The sequence below is a fragment of the Typopeltis vanoorti genome, chromosome 5, assembly GCF_054136105.1.
Source record: "Typopeltis vanoorti isolate ZY-2024b chromosome 5, IOZ_Tvanoo_1.0, whole genome shotgun sequence".
In the NCBI taxonomy this organism is placed as follows: Eukaryota; Metazoa; Arthropoda; class Arachnida; order Uropygi; family Thelyphonidae; genus Typopeltis; species Typopeltis vanoorti.
This window is the reverse complement of record NC_143553.1, coordinates 68,499,744-68,516,425: the sequence shown is the minus strand read 5'-3', so window position 1 is coordinate 68,516,425 and position 16,682 is coordinate 68,499,744. Positions and strand designations below refer to the sequence as shown.

At 35.7% G+C, this 16,682-nt stretch overlaps 1 protein-coding gene across 2 annotated transcripts in view; it reads left to right on the top strand.

Annotated features, from left to right (window-relative positions):
- LOC150106497 (uncharacterized) overlaps positions 1-16,682 on the top strand; it is a 553,742-nt gene that overhangs the window by 266,976 nt on the left and 270,084 nt on the right. For both annotated transcript variants that reach the window (XM_090393159.1, XM_090393158.1), the window contains exons 7-8: positions 5,307-5,396; positions 14,032-14,166. In XM_090393159.1, coding sequence (XP_090249285.1) covers positions 5,307-5,396; positions 14,032-14,166 — 225 coding nt within the window. The remainder of the gene's footprint in view (positions 1-5,306; positions 5,397-14,031; positions 14,167-16,682) is intronic.

Genomic DNA, 16,682 nt, shown 5'->3' with positions numbered 1-16,682 from the left:
TGAATTTTTAATTCTGAAAGAATAGCAAGAGAAACAAAGGCTAAATTTTTCTACCAATGTTCTTGAGCCATACGATCAGCCATTTGTTAAGGAGGAACTAAAAAGCTCTCCTACTATCTCACCCTAGGGCCTGATGACATCCATTATGAAATGATAAAACATCTACCATCATCTTCTATGGATCTCTTTCTCTTACTATACAATAGAATACTTGCAGAGGAAGAGTTTCCAAATTCTTGGCATAAGTCAATTGTCATTGCTATCCTAAAACCAGGAAAAGATCCAACACAAGTCAATAATTATCGACCCATTGCTCTGACCAGCTGTCTTTGTAAGATACTAGAGAAAATGGTGGGTAATGTCGGAATTCTCTGGTATTTAGAAAACAACAGTCTTCTCTCCAATACACAATGTGGGTTTCAAGACATCGCTCAACTTTAGACCATTTGGTTAGTTTAGAAACTTATATAAATGATGCATTTCTGAAGCAAGAACATCTTGTTTCATTTTCTTTGACATGGAAAAAAGCTTATGACACAGCCTGGAGATATGGCATATTAAAAGACCTCTATAACCTCGGTCTTAAAGGGCACCTTCCTATATTTATTAAAAACTTTCTTTCCAGACAAATTTTCCAAGTCAGAGTGGGAAATATGCTATTTCGATCATATCCAAGAACAGGGTGTTCCCCAAGGCTCTGTCTTACGTGTGACACTTTTTGCTGTTAAAATTAACTCAATCACCAAACATCTTCCTCCCACTGTAGACAATGCTCTATATGTTGATGACTTCACAACTTACTGTCACTCATGTAACATGAGGGTAATTGAAAGACAACGTCAGCAAACAATTGATCATGTCTCTCTGTGGGCTGTTAATAATGGGTTTAGGTTTTCAGCAGAAAAAAGTATCTGTGTGTACTTCTGTCGAAAATGCACTCTTCACCCAGATCCTCAATTAAGAATGGGATGCACTATTATTCCGGTAGCTACAGAAGCCAAGTTCTTGGGACTGATCTTTGACAGTAAACTTACATAAACTTACTAAGAAAAGTGCAAGAGAATGTTGAACCTTCTTCACACTCTATCCTCTACTGAGTGGAGTGCTGATCGAGCTTCATTGCTCCATCTTTATCGTGCACTTATACATTCAAAGCTGGATTATGGGTCTCAAGTCTATGGTTCTGCAACACAGAGTAACCTGCGATGGTTGGATTCCATCCATCATCAGGGTATACGGATAGCTACTGGTGCCTTTCACACATCACCCACTCAGAGTCTCTATGTTGAAGCAAATGAAGCAGCTCTATCACTTCGACGGAAACAGTTGTCTATTAATTATGCCCTAAAGATAAAGTCTCTCTCTCCCAGATCATCCTACATGGACTGGTCTCTTTTCTCTGCACTGGGAAGCTCAATACCACACACTTCAAACTGCCATATGTCCTTTTAGTATGCGTGTTAAAGAGACTATACAAGCTCTTGGTATAAATGTTGACAACATTGCCTACACTAAACATAACAGCATCCCTCCATGGCAGATTTTCACACCATCCTGCAACCTCTCACTTTGTCAGCTACAGAAATATCATATTCCATCATCTGTCTACCTACAATTGTTTAATGCACACAGAGCAGCACACTCTGATTTCTTGCCTATCTATACTGATGGTTCAAGAACTAATACCTCTGTTTGCTGTGTTGTGTTTCCTGACATTATTATCTCCAACCATATCCCACCTGATTGCAGTAATTATACAGCAGAATTACATGCCATTCAGCCTGCACTTGTTCATATAAAAGAAAACCGCTACCAAAAGTGTATAATTTATACAGACTCATTGAGCTCTTTGCAGGCTATCTCCTCTCCTATGTATAATCCACAGCGAGTACTTTATGAAGTGTTACACCTGTTTCAAAAAATGAAAATCCTTAATTTTGATGTTCAGTTGTGCTGGATTCCCAGCCACATTGGAATTAAGGGAAATGAGGCTGCAGATGCAGCTGCTAAATCAGCTCAAACTTTCTCCACATACTGTTTCACAGTACCTAATACAGACTACAGACAGTTTATATGATCAAAGCTAATTGCTCAGTGGCAGTCATCATGGCAGGAAGCATTAACAGACAAATTATATGACATTAAACCTGAAATTAAGCATTGGCATTCTAGTCAACAATGAATAAAGAGAAGAGAGGAAGTTGTTCTCACTAGGCTCCGCATAGGTCACAGTCATCTTACACATTCTTATTTACTGAGAGCTGTGTGAAATTTCCCATGTGTGTGAAAAATGCAATACATATCTCACTATTTTTCATATACTGGTAGAGTGCCAGCACTTTGCACGAGAGAGGAATGAAATTTTTGCCTACCTGGCCAGACCATATACACTCATGCAGATGCTGACAGACTCAGGCACATTGTGTGATGTTTTTAATTTTTTACAAAGAATTAATTTATACAAACGCATTTGACTATAATCTTGTTTATATGTAAATACTGTATTGCTTCACTTAACTTTTGTATGTATATATTACAAAATATATAATGTTTTGTGATGTGTATGTGCAGGAGTTGAGTACTAATGTATATATTATTCATTAATATAATTTTTGACTAATATGTATTTCTGTAGTTTTGTATTACCTTGTTGTAATTTTGTTAATATGTAAATACTGCACAGCTAAACTTCGTTTTTATGCATACATATTGTATAATAATTCCTCTTTAATTCCTCTACGTAGATACTGTATTCCTTGGCTTGGCGTTGTACATGAATTTTGTTTATTAACTTGTGTTGTCTAATTATGTACTGCCTTAAATGCTGCAGTAATTTTGTTTGTATGTAGATACTTCATTTCCCAGCTTAACTTTTGTGCATACATATTCACTATTTTTGACAAATTATGTATTGCTTTAAGTCACCTTGTATATTTGTATAACCTTCTTGTAATTTTGTTTATATGTAGATTGCCAAATTTTATTTTATGCATGCATGCATGTTGTATAGTAATTCCTTTTTGCCTATTTATGTATGGCTGTAAAAACCTATAATTTTAACTATATGTAGATACTGCATTCCTTGGCTTGGTGTCTTGTACACGCATTTTGTTTATTTAACTTGTATTGTTGACAGTTTTTGTACTACTGTAACCTTTAACCTTGTGTGTTGCTCTGCCCTCTGCAGCAGTTCTATGTAGATGCTGCTTTGTGGAACCTAATTTTTGTACAGGCATATTATTTACAATTTTCTTTAACTGCTTATGTATAGTTGTAATGTAAACTGTGGCTATTGCGCCTGTTTGCAAAATCTATGTCTAATGCGTTATTGTAAACTCTATATTTATTTTTACTATTACTTTCCTTCTATTTTTAATTTACTTTACTTCTATTTTTAATTTTCTATTTCTTCTATATCTCTACTCTTCATTAACCTTATTCTATCCTCACTTTATCTTTATCTAATCCTTTCATATATGTTATTAACTTTATTCTCTCTGCTCTACCGTCAGTATTCTTTACTTATACCGGAGATTTCTAGAAATTTATTTTTTATTAATGACTATGCCACTAAAGGTCTCCTTGAGGTATAAGAATTATCAATACCTCCAGTAAAGTTTGTTTCCTATCCTAAGGCCCTTCTCAATATTATTTCACAGTTGTGGCTAACACTTAACTTTAATTTGTAGCTATTTTTAAACTCCCCGTTCACAGGATCGCATTTATTTGGGAACAGTGCCTTGCGTAAAAGATCAGGCTGCACTCTTTGTAAGTAAAACAAACATGTTTATTTATACTGAAACAATTATACACACTAATGAAATGCTATGTCTTACTTCACTCTAATTTTAACACTTTAGAGGAAAAACTTCCTTTAGAACAATTAAGTAAGCATTGTTACTTAAGTAAGCATTGCAACACAATACAAATCATTAAGTAATTTAAAGACAAATCTATTAGCCCATTTACAATAGAGGAATTATCATGCCTTGTTAACTATACTATAAATTCCAGCCTCCACTTTATATAAACTCTCTTTATGCAAACCATTCTCATTATAGTATATATGGTAATTCTATAATTTTATCAGTCCCTTTAAAACAGTCTTTCATGACAAGGACAAAATTGCATAAAAAAAATAAATTCACATGACTTCTTTATCAGTATTCTTGTTCACATTTCCTTTACAGATTCTCTGGCTTCCTTTTCGTATCAGGTCTTGGGCTATCATTTAAGAGGTTTCATGGACACCATTGTCTCCTCTGGAATGACTCGCAGGGCCTGGAGCACGATTTCCCGGCATTATAGATACTTGGGCATGGGTCAGACGATCAAGGCCTTATGCATTCTGGTCCTGCACTGCTAATTCCCTCTAAGTTTTTGGCTCCAGTGGCTTCCCTCCACGATCTCATCCGCATTCGACGAAATCCATGGATCGACTCATCCTCTCCTTTTTATCTCCTGGCGTCAATTCTCCTGGTGTCGATAATGATCCCCTTTTCTAAGATCCTTATATTTGGTTTTTCACAGGACCCTGGACGAAGGTTTGAGATCCCCAAACATTCCCGTGCAATCTGTCTTGGCCCCTTTGTTTAATGCAGATATCTAGTTCTCCTAAATACACACTTAATCCTTTTTACAGAATAGCGGAACCGCATCTGATGTATACTGTCCTCTTTTACCATTGACCTTGAAGGTGGTATCGGACTGGCTTAGGATACAATAGGTTTTCTTTTCACTCTATACTAAACTCTAACATAAAATATATTTCTGATTTCAAAGGCATTGCCCTTGAACTTAACATTTTAAGATATCTTCTGTTTATGCAATTTAGTATGTTAATTCCTTTGGGTTTTATTACACGGGCTTTTGGTATTACTTACATAGACAATTACAATATATTTCCGATTTCTACAGCATTGCCCTTGAACTTAACATATTCATATATCTTCTATTTACAAAATTTATCATGCTAATTCCTCTAGGTTTTTATACATGGGCTTTTAGTGTTATTTACATATAAATTTACAAGTCAATTTTTGTGAATTTTGGATGTGACCCATGTAAAAGTCAATGCAAAAATAAAAAATGGAAAAATTTGTGCTGCATCGAATTTTACAGTAACCTTGGTATGGCACAGTATGACCTTTGTAGTTTTTGTGCCAAATAAACTATAAACCAATCAAACCAACCAATCATTTAAACAAAAACATATAGGATGTATGCTAATATTGATAGTTAACTGATAGCCCATATTGTATAATATTATTTCACATCTTATTTTATTTTATTTCTTTATTTTCCAGATTCAACAGTTACAAAAGGACCTTGTTGTTGCAAGAGACCAGAATGAATTATTAGAATTCTGTGTTCTTGAACTGGAAAACCAAGGAAAGGTTAATACTGCAATAAAAAAATTATTTTGATTTCTATAAAATTTAATCCTTTTCTCTAAAAATAAAGTTAATTCATTTACTCTTAGTCTCTCTGGCTACCTTCACATGTCTTGGAGTTTATTGACATGATTGAGAAAAATAAGTCATGAAAACAACCATTTTCTAAACTTATTTAGCAAGTTACATAGCAAGCTCTAATAGATAACCTAATTCAATGGTATCCAAGCTCTGTTAATAAAACCTGGATGATAATTAGCACAGAAATTAGTTATACTGTAATGTTTCACTGCTATTTTTCTTACATTGTCATTATCATCTAGGTGAATTTATATAGTAACCAGAAGTCACAAATAAAAACAACACTGATAATGCATTGATGTTTCTTTATACTAATGCCAAGGAGTATCCAGAATAAAGGAGATGAATTGGCAGCACTGATATCAAGCCTCAGCTTCTCCAAATATTATTTAGATCAGTGACATGCGGTGGACAGAAGATGATATACTGACAAGAATAGAAATAGCAGAGTTATAGCCAGGGGCGCGCCAGCCATATGTGCAATCTGTGCAACGTACACAGGCGCCAGGATAGTAAAGGCGCTAAAGAGGAGGAAATATTTAAAAAAAACGTTTTTTTAAAGTGATTTTTTATTGGAGGGGGGAGAGGATAGGGGCACCAACTAAAGTTTTGCACATAGGCGCTGGACACTACTACCTGGTTATAGCATTTTTCAGCAGGATAAGAAAGGTAAATGTGATGATAGAGTATTGCGAGTGATGAGTTGTATCCTCTCAGAGTGGAGGACAATGTCACTAATGGTTTTGTGAGTATATGATCTGATGTGATATGAGCAATACAGGATATTTGGAGGGTGAAGAGCAGGAGATATTTAGATCACAGGTGAGCATGGAGAGTGTGAAAAGAATGATCATTATGGGAGATTCTAACATTAGCAGTAGAAATTGGGAAGAGGAAAACTGCATGAGGGAATGGAATGAAAAGTAGGATGGGAATGGAATTTCTGGAATTCTTGAGGTACAGATGTCTTAGGCAACATATAGTGGAACACATGGTTCAAGAGTTTTGGATTTGGTCATAGCATCAGAGGATCTGATTACACCTAAGGTGGCATCCTGTCCTAAGTTGGAGAGAGAGTCACCATGTGGGTTTGACTTGGAGGATGAAAAGACATGCAGGAGAAGCAAAGAGAAATGAATTTATGGGGAATTATTAGGCAGGTGATTATAATAATCTCAGAAATCATCTTGGGGAAGTTCCATGGATGGAAGAATTAGAAAGGTTGAGCTAGCATATGGGAACTAGTGAAGAAATATTTATTAGCAGCAATGATTAGTTATACTTTGAGTGAAAAAGAGAATTTCATGTAAAGTGAATGACAAACAATATCCAGTGGGAAATTCAGGTTAAAAAGAGGTTCTAGAAAAGAAGGAAGGCCAGAGCAGACAGGAAGAACATGACTCAGGCCAGTAGAGTGACTAGTATCATAAAGATGGCAAAACGTGATTATGAGAAGAGAATGAATGGCCCTGAGATCAAATAAAATCCTAAGGAATTCTTTCATTATGTGGTCAGTAGAATGAAGAATGATTGGGGAAGAATGACATTTTTAAACAAAATGGGAGTAGCACCTAATGCAGAGTTGAAGTTATTTTCTGAACACTTTATTGGGGTATTTCATCCTGCTGAAGTAGATTTTAATACTAAAGAGATAGGAAGGGTTCGAGGTTTAGAAGTACAAGAGAAGACTTTCAAAAACTGAGTCCTCGGGATGTCAAGGCAATGGGACTGGATGTGATTTTGCCATATTTTAAGAGGATACGTGAATTAACTACCAGTTTCATGGACTTGGCTTTTCACTGAGAGTTTCGCTATGGGAAGGAGGGTGAGATAGTGCCATTGCATAAGTGCAGTAGTGGAATGGAAAGTGTCAAACTATGTATTTCATAAGTAGTTAAGATTTGGGGGAAATTAGTGAGAGATCATATACAGCATTGAGCAGATGAAAGTGATGTTACATGTGAGAGTCGTTATGAATTTTTGAGCTTGCTTGTGTTTTAGTAATCTGATTGCTTTTATTATTATACCCTCCATGGAGTTGGCAGCTCATCATGGGGGGGGGTCATTCAAATGACAATATATTTATCATACTGAATCTTAAAATCTTTAATTCTAGTAATGCGACTGACAATTCTCCATGTAAAAAATCTACTCCTCACATCCTTTTCACCACACTCATACATAACTTCCAGGGATGGCCTCTGGTTTTTCCCTGCTCACCTTCTACTCTTTTTATAATCCCATCTGGCTTAATCCAATAAAATCCTCTCACTAATTTAAACGTCTCTATCACATCACCTCTTTTTCCTCCTATCCACCAAACTCTGCAATCCACATTCTCTCAATCTCTCTCTCTCCTTAACTAGCATCCCAAAGTCCTGATATTGTGTTCATTGCTCATTTCTGAACCTTCCCCAATGTTTCTACATCACATTGAAAACCAGTTGACCAAATTTGAGCACAGTAGTCTAAGTGTGATCTGACCAGAGCTTTTATGCAGTGGCATAATCACCTCATTATCCTTCCATGTTAGAGTACTTATTGTCACAGTGGCACTATAATGTGCAGTCTTTGCAACACTTGCAATATGCCTTCTAAATTTCAGTCTGCTCTCACAAATCTTGAATCTCATCCACTTCCTGCAGTACAGCACTGTCAATATAGTACACAGCCTAATATTTCTGCACTCCAAAATGCAACACCTTGCACTTACTAATATTAAAACTACAATCGCACTCCTTTGTCCAAGTCAAAAGTCTGTTCAAATCTTCCTGAAGAAATTAACATCAGGGAAAGGAATATGCTGTCATTTTTTTTTCCCTTTTAATTTACAAAACATTGGACAGGATGCCACATGATCAGCTGATATTTAATCTACAGCACATGTGTTTAGATGTCTCATTATTGAATTGCATTGGGAATTGGCTGTCTGATAGCTGCAGTAGCAAACAAATGAATCCAAACAAGCCAAATTTTCGTTTTTTTTTTTGTTTTTTTTTCCAGTTTAAAATAGTTTTGGTTTTGTTTCACCATTTTGATTGAGTTCTGCATGTTTTAACTGTCTCTACAAAGTTTATTAATAGTGTTGTGCATTTTTAATAGTATAAACAAGTTGATATTCGCAGTGTTTTATTCATTTTGTGTAGTTATAAAATGGATACATCTCCAAGAAAGCGTTCAAAAATATGCACTCTTTCTCAGCACACATCCATGTGACTCATAGACAAATTACCAATAAGTGTGGTGTTGCTTTGGGTAGTGTTAATTTGATTTTAAAGAGGTTTAGGGAGACAGGTACCTTTTCTCCTGAAAGAAAATGAAAATGTGGGCAAAAAAGGAAAACTACACTTACTCAAGATCGTTTACTAGTTAGGAAGAGCAAAATGAATCGAAGATTGTCTGCTGCTCACTAGTGGGATTAATTTTTCTGATAGTCTGTCGAAGATTGTTGGAAGCAGAGAAGATTGCCCTCAGACCAAAAAAGAAACTACTATTGACAAAGGCTATGCAGAAAAAAGAGGCTTCAGTGGGCAAAAGTGTACAAACATTGGACTGTTGATAAGTAGAAGGTTGTATTCTGAAATGAGAGCCTTTTCTTTGCCCAAGGAGAGAATACCCTGGGTTTGCAAATCAGCAGCTGAGAAGACTTCTTCTGCCCACCTTCAGCAAGCTCCTAAACACCCAAATAAAACAATATTCTGGGATTATTTTACTCATGATGGTCCATAATCGCTTGAGCCTGTGGACAGTATGATGAAAAGTGACCAATACATAAAAAGATTGGAGATAAGAGTGGTCCCACAGATCCAGAAAGACAAAGAACTCATCTTCCAATAGGATCTTGCCCCGTGCTCAAAAAAATTGAGAGTTCCTCAAAAATTGCAACATCCAATTTCTTCAGTGGATAGCTAACTCTCCTGATATTAACCCAATAGAAAATTTGTGGACCATAATGAAAAAAGACTTGTAAATTAAATTGTGATACAAAGGATAACCTAATACAATCTATTATAAAAGTATGGTTTTGAGAATGCAGAAATATGAAAAATGTCTTCGTTGGTAAAGCACGTGCCTAAGTGAAATGAGTTTATTAGGAACAGAGGAGCATGTATAATTTATTAGACAAAGTTGGAGTTTAATTTTTGTACTTATTTCTTGCAAAATTAAAATTTTTCTTTAAAATGTATTTGGATTAATTTGTTCGCTACTGTATCAGAAAGTTGCGTGTGAGGGAGTAGTATCAAAAAAGCAGAAGGTACAATTGGGGGGTCCTTTAGGGCTCATTTAATGTTTAATCAATGACACTGTCAGTGGATTGCAGTGGAATATTCAGTTGTTTGCACATGATATAAAGTTGGAAGGGTTATTATAATGTAGATGTGGTAACTCTAAGGGGGATTTGAATAAGCTGGATAGATGGGCAAATAAATCACAATATCAGTTTAAGTCGACTAAATGTAGTCTTGAAGTTTGGGATGCAATGGTGGGAAACTGCATACACCGTTGGTGGAAGTGGGGGGGGGGAGGTAAGGATTCTTGGGATAATGATAGATAGAAAGTTGACGTTAGGGGAGATATTTCAAAATTGGTGAGGATAGCCCAGATTGTTGCTGCAATATAGAGAAGGATGTAAAGTAGCAGAGATAGAGGATTTGTGATTCCATTTTATGAAGGATTAATGGGTGGGTAATGAGAGAATTTAATCTTGGAAAAGAGTACAGAAGCAGATAACAAAAAAAAAAAAGTTATCAGGGCTGCACAATGTTAGTATAAGAATAGATTATGGGAATGTGACAGGATTCATGATTTGGGCAGATAGGAGAGGTGATTTATTATTATTATTATTTCCCAAGACCTCATGGAGATCAAAGATTCATCTGGGAGGTCCTTTTATCACACACACATCTCATCATACTGTGTCTTAAACACACTCAAACTCCTAGCAGACACCACACTCTCAGGCAAGGCATTCCAATCATTCACAACCCTGCACGAAAAAACCTGCCTCTCACTCCCCTACTCACACCCTCTTTATACAGTTTCCAGGGATGACCTCTGGTTCTCCCCTCATCTCCCACTATTCTCTTCAGAACTTCTCCACCATTGATCTTATAACAACCCCTTACCAACTTGTAGGTCTCTATCATATCTCCTCTCTTCCTTCTCTCCACCAAACTCTGCAAATTACATCTTCTCAATCTTTCCTCATACTCAACATTCCAGAGGTCAGAAACTACCTTAGTCAGTCGCCTTTGGACCCTTTCCAACATCTCTTCATCCTTCTGAAAATCCAGTGACCAAATCTGGGCATAATACTCCATGTGTGGCCTAATCAAAGCCTTATACAATGGAACAAGAATCTCCCTACTTCTACACGTCAGTGTCCTCCGCATCATTCCCAGAAGTCTTTGTGTTGTCTTCACTTTGGCGGTGCCCCCTAAATTTTAGATCCTTATCCACTATCACCCTCAGATCTCTTATTTCCTCTAACTCAAACAATATATTCTCACCAAGCATAAATTCTGCATCCCATCTTTGTTTTCCAAATTTTAAAACCTTACATTTTGCAACATTGACCTCACATTCCCATTTGCTTGCCCAATCACTCAATTTATTCAAGTCTTCCTGCAGGAAGACTTGAATAAATTGAGTGATTGGGCAAGATGTTGTGATCTCACAACATCTTCACTATTCTTTATGGTTCATCCCAACTTTGCATCATCTGCAAACAACTGAATATCTCCATTCAAATCTTCACCAATATCATTAATATACAAGTTAAATAGTAATGGCCCTAAAACAGACCCCTGAGGCACTCCACTAGTGACTTTCCTTTTCCTGGATATCGCACCCCCCATACACAACTTGTTGATACCTATCAGATAGCCAGTCTCCAATCCAATGCACTAATCTAATATCCAACCCCATCTGCTCCAGCTTGACTGTCAACTTATCATGAGGTACTCTATCAAAGGCCTTTGCGAAATCCAAGTATATTACTGTGTATCCTTCTCCTCTGTCCAAGGAAGCAGCCACTTTATTGTAATAAGTAAGTAGATTACTAAAACATGACCTCCCTTTAGCAAAAACATGCTGTCCATCAAAGATTATACCATTGTTGTCAACCCAACTCTGGATCCTAGTTCTCACAAGCTTCTCCATCAATTTAACTACAACACCTGACACAGAGATAGGCCTATAGTTTGATGCTTGAGTTCGATCACCTCCTTTATGAAGTGGCACAATCTTGCCCTCCTTCCACTCTTTAGGAACTTGACCAAGTGCAAGACTTTTATTAAAAAAATATGTCAAGGCAGGTGTCAACTCTCTGGCACATTCCTTCAAAATACGCGGTGATATATTATCACGTCCCACAGCCTTATTTACATCTAGTTTACTCAACTCCACAAACACCTCTTGCTCACTTACAGTCAGTCTCTCCTCCCCATCATCAACTGCTCTCAATCTCCCCATGAAGTCACATTCACAAGATTGAAAGATCTTTATGAACTGCTCATTAAGTATCTCCACCACACATTCTGCAACAGCTGTCTTTATACCATTTCCTCCAATCAATGTCATCCTTCCATAATCATTCTTTCTTTTGCTGGCTACATATCGAAAGAACTCCCTAGGATTCTTTTTGGCTTCATTAGCTAACTGCTGTTCATACCTCTCTTTAGCTACTCTCACCAACCAAGTCACCCTCCTTGCCTGGTCTTTGTAGACCTCATGAAATTGGTTACTTCCACTTCTCTTATGCTGCCTCCACAATTTTGAGGATTTAGAGGCTACATTACATAAGTTGTAAAAATGACTACTTATTCTTACAAGTTGGTCTTTTTCCTTGATACCAAGAATGACAGCAACTTGATTGATGTAAAAAACGACACCAAGAATAAGGAGATAATCATCATGCTTTTCATTTTAGAAGCCATGGTATATATTTTTGTGTGAATTACATTCATGAAAGTATTAAACCTAGAGTATGTTGTACTATGGATGGATTAAGGATTATATCAAGACAAACATGATGGAACTTCTCATTCAAGCCTCTTCAGGCCTCCCGTTATTGGAGGGCAGTATCATTGTACATACATAAATGAAATTCATCTATTACTTGAAGATATTCAGAAACATCCATATCACAGTGGAATTTGAATCCACATCTCTGTAGTTGGAGAATGGAGATGTTGTCAGTTCAGCCAAATTCAGCAAATGATCTGGTCTTCAGAGTTCTGAGAAGATGAGGAAGATGCAGAGAGGGTGTAAAGAAATGTAACCAAGATGATATCCAGACAATGTAATGTTGAATATGAGAATTTGTTATGGAAATGTGGAATACAATATTGTATGAGTGGAGAGAACAAGTAGTAATTCCTGGAAGCTAACTAACAGTCTCTTGATGGTTATTATTAGAATTAGTGAGTGTATTATTTGTGAATGAACATAGTTATGATAGGCAGCATGTGAGTTGACTAAGCCTCCCACAGTGAACTCGCTGAGGTTCCCATATGATAATTTTATTTATGGCTCTGCGAAACTAACAACAGATAAATATAACATCTTGTATGCATCTGATGCTATATTAAATAGCATCAGATGCATATCTCATATTTAACTATCATTGGCTTTCAGTTATTGTTGTTCTTGGCGGAATGGAGTATTCTTGTACCACAACAATACATACATTTTTAACAGTACTTTTGAAGAAACTTCAAGTAACTGAATAACAGCAATTGTACTGCAATAATATCAACAAGAGATTATTGCTTTATGTATTTCGAGATCTTGCTACATTTTACTAGTACATGCTCGCCATGCCAACCAACTGTTCTCTGATTATTGATCATTTTGATTTGTATGAATGAACAGGCCCTTCTTTTATATGATCTTAATGCACATAAAATTTAACACACACACACACACACACACACACACACACACACACACACACACACGTATATTATACATGTATATGTAAATATTAAATGCAATTTAACATGCATATACATATAATATTTTATATTTGTTATACAATATAATAATATCAATATAATATAGTTTGAACAATGTGAGTATCATTTGTGTGTTAGGTATTTTTGAATAAATCTGATATTTCTTGAAAGAAATGCAAAATATGATAATATAAAAACATCATTCATTTATTAATGCAGTCTATTGTATCAAATGTTCTGCTTTTTAAAAAATCACTTGAATATGCATCAAACTCATTGTCAAAATGAAAGGAGTAACATTCATGCTAAATGCTTTAAACAAGGTCAGTTGAAGTGTGGATGTTTGCCAGCACCACCTGAAGGCAACAGCCAAATCTACTATTCTATCTCCTTTAAGTTAAAAATAGTTACAGAACATGCAGCAGCTTCAGTTGGAATAATTGCATACGCTACTTAAAAGATTATGTATATTTTGCAATTTTGTGAAAATTAATTCTCTTCTGCTATTAAATAATGCTATTTTAATCATTTTAATTGACTTTTATTTAATTTTAATAGTCTCTTCAGATAAAAATGACATACTGTATTGAACTTTGCAGGTAGCTAATAAGACAAGTGGGATAGATGAAAGTGTTAATACAGATTCTCTCTATGACATCTGGAATTTTACATCAGACTTGAAATGTTCACATTTAAGTAATAATATTGGAAAATGTACAGATCAAGATGTTAAAGTAAGTAAAAATAATGTGTTATAAAATTTTCTAAAAATTAATTTTTATAGAAAGTCATACTCATATCATATGAATTAAAGAAATATTCATGAATAATTATTTTAGTCCATAAAATAATTTTGAACAAGATATTAAATGTTTTACACAGTGTAATCATAGAAGAGAGCTTCCCCCCCCCCTCTTTTATTTGATGCAGATGCATTGACAAATTGCCATGCTGTTTTTCATTACTTTTGCCTGTTTGAAAATATTATTAATGCTGAAGTATACCTGCAAAGTAAGCTCACATATGTAAATTAATCCAAGCATAGCACAATGTCTATAAGATACAGTATAATGCAGTTGATCCAGGCATTGAACCTAAGTACTTTTTTTGTCGTGTTGCTGACATTAATTTATACGAAAGACTTTAAAAACATAAGTAATATAGTAAGAATAAAACATTTGTATATCATTTATGAAGAACTTTATATAAGGTTGATAACATTTAAATGGATTTATGATTAGTTATTTGGAGAAAGTATTGTTTAGTGAGAGTTCCCAAGTGCAGAATTATTTATTTTTATTATTTATTTATTTTTTTTTTTGGAGGGGAGAGGGGAGATGCAGCTTGTGTGGGTATGGGTGTGTGCATGAATGCAGACATCCTGGAAGTGAGTGAGTGGGAGAAAGATAAACTTATGCTAAATGCAGCCTCCTCAGATTCTGAAGGCAAAAGGGACACTTCAGCTTATGCATATTAATTAATACCAGAAGGATCCAAAACAAATGGGAGGAGTTTTTTAGCATTTGTTAGTTCACGTTGTCCAAAAGATAGGCATTACTGAGACTTGGTTGATGAAGGATGATGGTTATGGAATAGAATGCAAGAGGTTCAGTATTTTCAGAGGACAAAGGGAACAGAATTGGGGAGATGTTTTGCTAATGATTACAGAAGAATTGAAACCAAAAAGAATTGGAGTACATCAGGAGGACAAAGATGCAGAGGATAAGTACATCTGGTGTGAGATAGTGGTCAACAGAATGAAATATATAGTATACTGGTGTCCAAAAACTAAGGACGAACTATATTTTTTCAAAAACATGAAAATATTTTTGTGGCTACAGCCAAATATGGACATAAATTTATTGCCAGCATGCTAATAAATTATATTGCACAAAAAATGTTATAAATTTCATACAAATTAAACTGAAATATGTTCTTGGCAAAAGTTACAAATTTCCTAAGGATGTAGTTAAGGAATTAAATGTACAGTGCTTAGCGAAAACTATGCAGAAAGACATTTCAATAAGGAATATGTCCACCCTGAACTGCAATGCAGCTCTCACAATGTTGTACCATTCTTAACACCAAGTGATTCAGTAGTTCTTAAAGGACACTAGCCCACTCCTTTGGAGCAAGAACAAGGCCTTGTTTGTTTTTCTGGAGGAGCAACTTTGAGCAGCAATGCATCTCCCTATTGCTTCCCGAACATGTTCTATGGGATTGAGATCTGAGGAGTATGCTGGCCACTTAATTCAATTAATATCCTTGGTCTCCAGAAGCATCTCCACAGCTCGTGTATGATGTGGTGTGGCATTGGCACCCATAAAGATGAATTCTTCACCTACATCACTACAGAATAATTGAAAATGATGATGTTGGAAAACTTCATTACAATATTGTTCACTAGTCATAGTCCCTTTTTCCAGCACTTGCAACTCTGTGTGTCCATTAAACATAATGCCTCTCCCCACACCATGAACCCAGCACTGCTTTTTCTATCCCTTTCAAGAACATTCTTGCAAAAATAAGCAGTACCACTTTCATGCTAGATCAAGTGTTGTTAGAATTGGAGGAAGACTGAAATGACTGATCTGTAAAGAGTACATTAGCACATTGGTGTCTTTATGTTGTCCAATTTTTATGGATACAACACCACTTAAAACATGCTCTACGATTAGCTGTGGATATAGGGATGCAGATTTCAGGCATATGGGCCTACTTGTCATAAAATCTACTGAGATATCCATATTGTGCTTGAATGGAGCCGATGTGCAACTGACCATCCGTGGTACATCGATTACATGTTGTTATAACCAAAAATCTGTGTTCATCCTCTGTGATAAAGACAACCTTTTAGCAGCTGTCTGGAACACATTCCATTGGTTTGAAATGCTGTCCAATGGTTGGATATAACACTATGTGAGATTCCAAACTATCTGGCAATATTAGTAATTCTGCAGCTTTCAAGCTTTCCAATAATGTGAAAAGTGTCTTGATAGATTAGAGTGATTTAGAAATTGGAGCAAGCATTGGGACCATAGTAGAAGAGCTTAGGCTGGAGTTAATGAAAATGAAAAACAAAATGAAACATCTGGAAGAGGATATTAAACATCTAAAGGAGAGAGTGGCTGATAATGAGAAGGAGGAAGTTAATATTGTGAATAAACAGTCAGAAGACTGTTTATTCACAATAAACATGTAGAGATGTAAAGTTGTATATCATTGTATGGGGACTTGATCATTACAGGTG